This window comes from Fusarium proliferatum (genome assembly GCF_900067095.1).
Source record: "Fusarium proliferatum ET1 genome assembly, contig: FPRO_scaffold006, whole genome shotgun sequence".
In the NCBI taxonomy this organism is placed as follows: Eukaryota; Fungi; Ascomycota; class Sordariomycetes; order Hypocreales; family Nectriaceae; genus Fusarium; species Fusarium proliferatum.
In genome coordinates, this window is record NW_022194795.1 from 265,473 (window position 1) to 275,802 (window position 10,330).

The 10,330-nt window shown below is 49.0% G+C and overlaps 4 protein-coding genes across 4 annotated transcripts; 2 read left to right on the plus strand and 2 right to left on the minus strand.

Annotated features, from left to right (window-relative positions):
- Positions 1 to 876: 876 nt before the first annotated feature.
- Positions 877 to 6,007, minus strand: FPRO_09159 (putative catalytic subunit of DNA polymerase zeta UPR-1; the record flags this gene model as incomplete). The annotated part of the gene is made up of 2 exons (XM_031232522.1): positions 877 to 5,723; positions 5,773 to 6,007. 2 exons carry the CDS (start codon positions 6,005 to 6,007, stop codon positions 877 to 879), a joined length of 5,082 nt encoding a protein of 1,693 aa, XP_031082450.1.
- A 345-nt stretch (positions 6,008 to 6,352) lies between these two features.
- Positions 6,353 to 7,756, plus strand: FPRO_09160 (uncharacterized protein; the record flags this gene model as incomplete). The annotated part of the gene is made up of 1 exon (XM_031232523.1): positions 6,353 to 7,756. The coding sequence occupies one exon, from the start codon at positions 6,353 to 6,355 to the stop codon at positions 7,754 to 7,756; it is 1,404 nt and encodes a 467-aa protein (XP_031082451.1).
- Positions 7,757 to 8,083: 327 nt separating this feature from the next.
- On the minus strand, positions 8,084 to 8,802 carry FPRO_09161 (putative 40S ribosomal protein S9 (S7); the record flags this gene model as incomplete). The annotated part of the gene is made up of 3 exons (XM_031232524.1): positions 8,084 to 8,495; positions 8,560 to 8,658; positions 8,738 to 8,802. 3 exons carry the CDS (start codon positions 8,800 to 8,802, stop codon positions 8,084 to 8,086), a joined length of 576 nt encoding a protein of 191 aa, XP_031082452.1.
- A 388-nt stretch (positions 8,803 to 9,190) lies between these two features.
- On the plus strand, positions 9,191 to 9,866 carry FPRO_09162 (putative ribosomal protein L21.e.A, cytosolic; the record flags this gene model as incomplete). The annotated part of the gene is made up of 3 exons (XM_031232525.1): positions 9,191 to 9,226; positions 9,304 to 9,419; positions 9,536 to 9,866. The coding sequence occupies 3 exons, from the start codon at positions 9,191 to 9,193 to the stop codon at positions 9,864 to 9,866; spliced, it is 483 nt and encodes a 160-aa protein (XP_031082453.1).
- Between the last annotated feature and the right edge of the window lie 464 nt (positions 9,867 to 10,330).

Here is a 10,330-nt window from a genome sequence, read left to right on the forward strand (position 1 = left end):
GCAAGATGATCAGCGGCCGCTATCGTGAACTATTCGGTCCCTTACTGTTGACAGGGGTCGCTCTCGAAGCCCATCGAACTTGGCTTCCTAACCAGCAGCAGCTACTGTCATATTCCGGAGGGCCCGGGTTAGATCTCAACAAAGGGTTATGACGATATAGGCACATGTTATTATCGTATCTGCATGATTCACTTCCATCGAGTCAGTTTTGGCATCTTCGTATCTATGAATAAACTGTTTGAGACAAGAAGCGCCCGTTGTTTTTGTCTATGAATGGGGACTGACCAAAAATCTTCAATCGGCCCCTACAGGTTCGGACGAATCACAAGTGGGGCCGCGATCCGGTAAACCGCTCCGCCGGAATCACGGCTCTAGGACCGCGATATCTAATAAGTAACATATTGAATTGATTCTAACGTCTACGGTCGAAATGCTCCGATATTTTTTAAACAAAAAGAGATGACACCCAATCTATATAGAATGTAAATTGAACCATAAACAACTCTGTAAGTCAAAATATTGAACTGTACTCCGTAATTGTTTATTAAATGAGACTTGAAACAGACTTACGTGGGCTTTCTACAATCCGCAACATTTGATAAGCCTCTCCGATCATTGCACCAACCACTGTACTGTACTGTACCATGGAGCATTTTAGTCACAATTTGACCCAAGGGAACCGAGTTCACGATGAATTGTTGTCAATATCGTGTATAAGAGTAAGAACTAATTGAACCTGCAGGGTAGTTACCAGTATATCCATGATCGTCATGTATCATCCAACTCAACCCTATCATCCAAACGCCTTGCAATGCATGTACAAAACCACAATACCACCTCGTCATTTACACATAATCACTTACAAATCCTCCATCCTCACCACTCCAATGACAGTTTCTCCACACTGTCCACCAACGACTGTATCACAGGTTGACTTGCAGTGCGCTGTCCCTTCATCTTGCTTGCCTGCCTCATGCGTGTCCAAAACACAGGACAATCCTTGCTATCACACTGAACGTCCTCAATAGGTCCGAGGCCAGAACAACTGCGGCATAGCGAGAGTACTTCTTGAAGACGACGTTCCTCAGTTGTGAGCCGTGTCTGGAGTGTAAGAAGAGATGAGGGAACGTTCTTGCGGCAGGATGGACAAAGAGCATTGTCTTCCTGAGAGAACTTGAGACCACACACGAGACAATTTGTGGATTTCATGTAGGATTCGAGAGTCGTCTTCTTTTTACCCAGTGTAGTTGCGTGGTAAATACGCTGCACCTTGGGCATCTCGTCGTACCACTGGCGTACGTTTGCACCCACAAGGTTGAAGATACGCTCCAAAGGAGGAATCAAATTCTTCGAGATATAGTATTCGGCATCGAGCTGCCAGTGAGGGTTACTCAAAAGTTCCTCGGGCGCAACGCATCGGTCAATGAGTCGCGCTCCTGGAGCACCAGTAATAACAACGTATGGAACTCTCTCACCATATTGCGGTTCTGCGCGAGCATCCTGAAGCATACGCTTGGTGCTGATGAGAGCTCCTGCAGGTGGTGCACCTTTGTCCGAGTATGTACCCAGGCGCACTTCTTTGGCAAAGCAAAAGTCTTGCACAGAAACATTGTTGCGCATGATCTTCTGACATTGCTTTTGGAAGTAATCTTTGACTTGAGTAAGATCTGCGGTCTCAAACAGTAGGCGAAGGGCCTTTTCCTCGATCTTCTGCTCCGCGGGCGTACCGTCACGACGGACAGTCTCGATTCCCTTGGCATCGAACTCGGGCTTCACCTGATCTTTGCTCTCGTATTTGTAACCGACATAACGTTTCTTGGCGAGGAGAACGCAGGGATGGTATACTTTCTCAAATTTGAGTTTGATGGGTCGAGGGTTCATTTCGGTAATTGCCTTGGAAATCTCATTACCAATATCGAAAGCCTCATCTTTTGTTCGGCCCTTCAGGTAGATGAAAAGACTGTCAGTATCGCCATAGACGACTTCGGCGCCCCATTTCTCAACAGAGTGGATATAAGCAATCGCTCGCTCAAGAGTTTCTCTGCCGGTTTGCACAATGCTGTCCGCAATCTCGGAGCATGGCATACGGCCAGAGAATGACGCTGAAGTGTAACCATAAGTGACGTTGGCGAGCAGTTTGAGAGCAAGCTGTCTGTTGTTGAGAAGCTGCTGCAGGGTTTTATCATCCTTGTCTTGCTTCATGCCACTTTTCACCATGACTCGAGTTTCCAGTATCTCAGTCAGCATCTTGGCCAGAAGTGACTTGCGGATTTCTGTTTTTGCATACATCATACCATTCGGAGCAATGTTGATGTAGTCCTCCAGGAGGGCAAGAAGACCTTTCTGGCGCTTATACTCAGTAAACCCCATCTTGTTCATACCCCTCCAGTCGGTGACTCGTCCCAAGAAGGTCGAATAGCAGTAGTTGTAAGCGATCATGACACTCGGGTATAAACTCTGGAAGTCAAGAACCAGAAGAGGACTATTATAGAAAGCGCTTTGTGGCTCCATGACAAGTGGTAGACACTCTAGAGCATTCTGACCACCGACTTGCTTGCGATTCGGTGAAACAAGTAGGAAGTTCTCTGGCTTGGCAATTCTGAACATGATCGACTCTACCTTGAACTGTGAACCTCGTGAGAAGACTGAGAAGAAGTCCACGCCCAGAAGTCGCGCCTGCTCGCTGGTTCTCGAAATCAGTTCGTTGGCGTCCAGAATCTCAAGATCGATCTTTGTGCGATTCTGGTAGTATCTTAACATCCTGTTGAGCTCTCTATGCTTGCCGCCCTTATACCAATTTGTCAAAGACTGCCAAGAATAATGGGGGATTCTTCGGTGGAGTAGGTGCCAGACGACGTTCTCCATGGTGTATTGGAGAAGATTGAGTTCTCCTCGCATTGCCCTCCAGACATTCACCATATGCCGACCGGTAACCCGAATAGTGGATGTAGTATTGAAACCCCAACGATCGTTCTCTTTGCCGAACCTGCCGTGTGATTCTGTCTTCATGCGAGAAAACTCATCACAAAGGTTGTAATCATACTTCAGTCGTGCTCTCTCAATCAAGTAACCCCAGGAACTACCATGTACTTCGTAACCGGTAAGGATGTCGGGATCATGGTTTCTTACGATTTCGACCATTCGAACCATAAGATCCAGTTCCGAATTTTCTTCAATGACCTCGGCATTTGTCTGTCGCTGGATACGCTGGGTAAACTCGGCGTCATTTGACAACAGCAGCATACCGGTTTGGACACCAGCCGAATCTTGACTGCCGGAAGCAGTTCCATCAGACTTGATCGCCCAGAACACGCACTGAACTTCATCTTCTTCAGGATTCGGTACGAACTTCCCTCTGGTATTTACGTGAACCTCCAAACTCATGGTGCTCATATATTGAACCTCATGCTGGACACTAGTTGATTTCTTACCTGGGGTGTACTTGAATCCGTGCTTGTTCTTTGGCGTGGGTCCATCGATCTGAGATTGATATTGCCTGGGAGTACATGGTACAATGGACCCTTCCTTTGAATTTGCTCTGCGTTGCTTTTCTGCCCACCACTCCTCGACTTCTTGATATGTGGGCGGGGGGGTTGCAAGCTCCCAGCTTCTCAACGAGCACTTCTTCCTCTGTCGCTCATACCGAAGTTCTGCAGTAGCCTTGTCAAAGGTCCCAAATTTGAGCCCGTAATTGGCTGGAGCTGTCCCTGTTGGGTCAAATTCAGGTAGAAAAGGCAGTGTGTTGCTCTCCAGTCGAAACTCCTTCCCAGCATATTCTCGCATCCGCCCAGGGACATCTTTTTCCCTGCTGTAATAAGCATCTTGATAGATCACATCAGGAAGCCCGTATTCTTTCAAAGAGGAAGCCACAGCAGCTGCAGAAGGGGGCAGAGAAGAAACCAAGTGTACTTCAGGGCTGGTGAATCGACTCATGGCTCTCTGGATTTTTGACTCATGACTTTCATCATCTCCTCGTCCTCCAGACGATTTCATGGAAGATGAAAGAGTCATTTGAGACAACTCTGCTTCAGCAGGGAGAAAACTGCTGGGATCAAACGAGACATGCTTGTTGTGACGACCATCATCGGTCTGCTGAGAAGCAGACTTCTGGCTCATCTGACTGAGACGAAGCTTAGTGTTCGGGTCATTCTGATCTTTGACCGTAGGGAAATTAAGCTTTTGGTTGGAGCCGGGAACACCTTTCAATACAGAGCCGGTATTTTTGTTAAGTGATGAAGAACCTTTGAGAATGGAAGCCCCTCTGAAGGAGGAAGCGAGAATTTTGTTGGCGCCTGTTGAAGGAATGGGAACTAGGTCCATTTCATCTTCATCTATCATCGACAATTGATTGAGTCTTGCCCTTTTGTTCGACGCCTGAGATGATGGAAGATCATCCAGGGGTCGCTTCAGCTGGGTTAAGCTGGATGAGGTGAGAGTCGGTGCTGTCTCTGTCCGTCCGATAAACCCTTCGTTCTCTGCATAATCAAGCAACTCTTGGCTCACTGGAAGGTCAGGAAGCTCGCCAGTCACCAGGCCACTTTGACAGACCCCAAGGGCCGACCTCCAAAACGTCTTTTTATCGAATTTGTCGGGACTGATGTTGAGAGCCGCCGCTAGCTCAAGATCCTCTTCTGGTAGTTCTGTTGGTACGCGAGGAACTTTTGCGGCAGCCTTCTCTATTGCGACGAGCGCCGCAATGGCCTCTTCATCAGAATCTTCAGGATAGAAGTCATTGTGTGTGTCCCCAGCCTGACGTACTTTACCTTCATCGACGACAATACTGCTTCGCAGATCTTGCTCCATCTCCACGCCTAAGGGCAATCCTAATGCTGGTGCAAGTTTCGATGGAAAGAGGTCTTCAACTGATTCCAAAGTAGTGTTAACATGCTCTTCGTATGGATGTGGCTTTGCAAACTTTTCAAAAGTAAGCTCTTCCGAGTCAGCACCGAGCTTCTCTTCAGTGATAAGATTTCGGATCTCCGTTCTGAATTCTTCCTCATGAAGCCAGCCTTGCGGTTGAGAGTCGCGAGCGTTGGCTGACATTGACACAAGGACTTCTGGTGGAAATGGACTGCTGCCCTCAGTCGGATCTTGCATCTTTCGTTTGCGTCTCTTCGTCTCATCTTTCCACAGTCCAGCCATGCTGTAAACAAGCTTCAGGTCTCCGGGGAGGGGATTGGTCATTTCCGTAAAGTCATGATGAAGAGGCCGCTCCTTGACCTTGTGCCGGTTGATAATATCCTGTACACATATATCCACTTCTATCGAGCAGTGGCTACTTCGAGGGAGCGTGGTTTCGTCGGTAATGTGATTCGCAGAGATTGATCGACTGTGCCATTTGTGCAATGAATTCGATCCCTGTTCATATTCTGGGACTGGAGATCGAAATCGAGTAACGGATGCATCAAGATAATCGCACCCATATAAGTTGAAGTCTGTCATGAATTGAAGGAGGTACTGAAGGTGTGCTTCGTATGGCTGAAACTTGTTCTTCATAATCACGCCTTGCTGAAGAAGATCCGCCAATCTCGTCATGACAATGGGATTGAACATATAAATCTTCAAGAAGAAGCGATATCCCACGTAAAAGCCATAGAAGGGGACACCCTTGACAAGAGTGATCCTTGCCACGAACCTCGCACTGTCACCTTTCTGATCTCGTCGATAGCTGACTGCTAACGCATGATCTATGGACAGATGAAATCGATATATATAAGCGCCGACTAGAACTTTTAGTACCGATAGATATTTACGGGAGTATACACGACGAACCTTCATCAGGACTTAAGCCTCCTTCATATTCCACGTACAAGTACGGGAATGCGCCGTGAATATGGGCGCATACTTTTTGTCCCGTTTCAGTAGATCCAAACACGCGAACCACAGGAACTCTGGGTCCCTTGGATATCTGAGAGGGACGGATGTCGTTACGAAGCTGGGGGTCATATCGCGAGGGTGTCGCTTGATAGTGATCGATACAGTTTAGTCTGACCCGGAACAAGTCCATATTCTCTGAAGTTTGGATCCATCAGGGGCTTATGACTGTTTATTAAGAACAAATGAGCTAAGCGTTGCTCAAAGAACTGTTCTCAATAAGCTCAATTCATTCTGAAGGTCTTTGTGTAACCTCGACTGCTTATGAGACGCGTTTTGCCTGGACACCAGCCTCTTACAGAAGCGCGCGATCACGTGCCGATAAGAATGCTTATCTAAACAACTTTCGGCTCTCAGCTCAGTGATCTGCGACGGATGCATCACCCATTTTGACTTCTAAACATTTGACTCTGATTTTTTATCTCGCCGTGTGAAAGTCGCACGTTTCAATAGACGGCAAAGCTGCACATTAATCGCCATGCCTACTGCGCCCGCAAAACCACCGCCCCCAAGTACCGGCCCTGGGGGCGCTGGTGCCGCTTTGAAGGAAGAGAACATCTACATTCCATCCTTCATCAGTAAACGCCCGTTCTATGCCGGCGAAGAGGGCGATGAGAATGACTACCTCCAGCATCAGCGCCGCGAAGAGAAGAACGACAAGTCACAATGGTATGATCGAGGTAGAAAGGCCGGCCCAGCGGCCACCAAGTATCGCAAAGGTGCTTGCGAAAACTGTGGCGCCATGACACACAAGAAGAAAGACTGCCTGAGTCGACCACGAGCCAAGGGCGCAAAATGGACAGGCAGAGACATTCAAGCCGATGAGGTGATTCAAGATGTCAATATGGGATGGGACGCCAAGCGCGACCGCTGGAATGGATATGATGCGAAGGAGTATCGCAGTGTGGTCGATGAGTTCAACCAGATGGAGGAGCTACGCAAGCAGGCCACCAAGGACGGAAATGCCGATGAAGAGACAGAAGAAGGCGACAAGTATGCGGAAGAGAATGATATGAGCAAACATCAGAGCACAGCAACACGACAACTGCGAATACGAGAGGACACAGCCAAATATCTCTTAAACCTCGATCTAGAATCTGCCAAGTACGATCCGAAAACACGATCACTGGTCGATGCAGGTGCAACGGCAGACAAGGCAGCAGATGCATTCGCGGAAGAGGGTTTCATGCGATCCTCAGGCGATGCTGGCGCGTTTGAGAATGCTCAGAGATACGCCTGGGAGGCCCAAGAAAAGTCTGGCAACACAAGCCAGCATCTGCAAGCAAACCCCACAGCAGGAGAGTTTTATCGGAAGAAGGAGCTTGAGGAGGCAGAGGCAAAACGTGCGGAACGAGAGAAGCTACTGCTCGAGAAGTACGGTGGAGATCAGAAGGCTATGCCGGCTGCTTTGCGCAGCATGGCTATTACCGAATCCGAGACGTTTGTTGAGTACGATGAGGCTGGTTTGATCAAGGGTGCGCCCAAGAAGGCGGCAAAATCCAAGTACGCTGAGGATGTTCTCATCAACAATCATACTTCAGTATGGGGAAGCTGGTGGTCCAACTTCAAATGGGGTTACGCTTGCTGTCATTCGTTCATAAAAAACAGTTACTGTACTGGTGACGATGGAAAATTGGCATGGGAGGCGGCTGAGCGTCAACGAACTGGAGCCAACCTGGTAAATGACGATGAAGAGGAGACAGAAGAGCCTTCAAAGGAGGAGGCGGAAAAGAACAAAGAGGAAGAGCAGCCGCGCAAGCGGACGAGAGAAGAAATGATGAATGGTGTGACAGAAGAGGAAATGGATGAGTATAGGAGGAAACGGACGGTGACGAACGACCCAATGGCAAAGCTGCTGGGCAAGGATGAACTTTTATCATAGCGATGCATTACTAGTTTACTACACATAATTACAACACTGTTGCATACTATGGGCATCGTATACATGGCGACAGCTACATTGACATTGAAGAATTCACGGCAAATTAAGATTATGGGTGGATGTCGTGATTGGATTCATGTTTCATGAGATTCATGTACACAGGTGGAGAGACACCGGGAAATTTGTTTGTCGTTATCCGGTGAAATCATTCCATTTTTATCCTCTGGCCAACGCCGCAAGCTATGAAGAGAATCCCCTTCCCATGAGTGGTATTCCATCACCAAGTGCCCTAGACAGGGGGAATCATTTTTGCATTTTTGATTGCATTTACTCCTCGTCCTCCTCGTCCTCACCACCCTCACCGCCAGCAGCAGCGGCGGCCTTCTTTCTGCGGACACGGCCGGGGCGGCCACCACCGAAAGGCGAGGTAAGAGCGAAGTCGATGTGCTTCTGGGAGTCGAGACGGACGATGAAAGAGGGAACGTTGACGATCTGCTTTCCGACTCGGATGTGACGCTGGCGGATCAGGACACGGGCGTGGTGGATAGACTTGGCAAGACCGAGCTTCCAGACACAGGTCTGGAGACGGCGCTCAAGGAAATCCTCGATCTTAAGAGCCAGGACGTAATCGAGCTTCATGCGGGACTCGTCAAGGACACCGACACGGACGAGACGTCGAATGAGGGCATTGCCTTCGAAGAGACGCTTGGGGTCCTTCTCGTCGAGGGTAAGAAGCTGACTGTGCAATTGGTTAGAAAACTCTTCCTCATCAGCGCACACAAAAAGTGCAAAGGTTAACATACCGGGCAGCACGACGGATCTTGGACAGAGTCAGACCGACTCGCCAGACCTCACGCTTGTTGCGCAGGCCATACTCGCCAACGAGCTTCAACTCGGAGTCACTATTGTTATTCGGTCAGTCTTCATTCACATACGACTTAAACAGAGACAAGCTCATGTTCAGTGGCCGGTGATACTGACAGTCGGGCAGACTCGAAGGGTCGGCGGGGGACACGAGAGGTCTTGGAGTGGGCGCGGGGAGGCATCCTGAAGACTTTGTTAATTGATATCCTCTGGCGATGCACTCGTGGCGGCGGTGATATACTCACTTGACTTGCTCCTTGGGTGTTCTGCGGGAGTTGAACTTTCTCGCAAGACACGAATCGTAGCAAAATGTGCGGACAGAAATTTGGCGGAGCTCGGTCTCGTCACGTGCCCTGCTTTGAACCCTAAGGTTTTTTTTACTTGGGAAGGTGCAACCCACAATCGCCCTTGCCCTACCTGGAAAACTTTCGGAAAATCAGAGGACCCGCTCCCACAAGGCCGCCTTCGAGACGAGAAATCCACAACACCAAAGCGAAGGACTTCACCATCTCTTTCGCCAACCACGACTACTAACCCCAACCCGACCGGTACCGGCATATCACATTCGAGATGGGTCACTCCTACGGAAAGAGAGCGGGCACCCGCGTATGTTCAACCACCGATTCCTGCGAGAATGAAAATTCGACGACGTCGGCATGAGACTGACGATGTGAAATTTTTAGTATGCCTTCAGCCGGGACTTCCGCAAGAAGGGTATGATTGCCCTGAACACCTATCTCCGACAGTACCGCGTTGGTGATATCGTCGACATCAAGGCGAACGGTGCCGTCCAGAAGGGGTAAGCAGAGCTCCCTTTGCCATCAACGCGACAATACACGCGAAATTGCGAGACTTGGACGCTTTTTGGAGGAATTCCTGTGGGCATTGGAACAGGAGGGCTAACAATGGTCACAGTATGCCCTTCAAGGTGTACCACGGCAAGACTGGTGTCATCTACAACGTCACCAAGTCTGCTGTCGGTGTCATCATCTACAAGCAGGTGAAGCACCGATACATCGAGAAGCGAATCAACGTCCGAATCGAGCACATCCAGCAGTCCCGATCTCGTGAGGACTTCCTCAAGCGAGTCAAGGCCAACGCCGAGGCCAAGAAGGAGGCCAAGGCCAACGGCACCGTCGTCCAGGTCAAGCGTCAGCCCGCTGGACCCCGTGAGGCTCACACACTGTCGCTCGCCGACAACCCTCCTCAGACCGTCACTCCTCTTCCCTACGAGACTACGATCTAAAAGAAAAGATATTGCGGGGTTGGTGGTGCTGGCTTCTATTTACCTGGGGTATTGCGTCCGGATGGGAAACTCTGCATGGCAAGGGCTTGCATTTTGATGTCCATAGGCAATGAGACCGAAAAAAAGACATCGTTTGAAGCAAGCCGCTGCCTGTATTTGAAGATACCTTTAGTGAAATGTGCCTGGTCCATATATTGGGCATGGCGTCTGCTTGACGTATGAATGAACTGGCGTTTCTCCCTCATTCATTCCGTGTGATTAACCAAAGTCGTTTTAAAATTATTGAGGTGCGCAGTAGACGCCAAATACAGTTTCACTGGATCGACAGAGGACACATCATGGCTCATCAGGTTAGGTCACCTTGAAATTCGAGTCCTTGTCACACTGACTTGTAGTGATTACAGTTTTGTGATATTGGAGACGTTCAATATGATTCGAACCTATCGTTTTTGAACATCCATTCA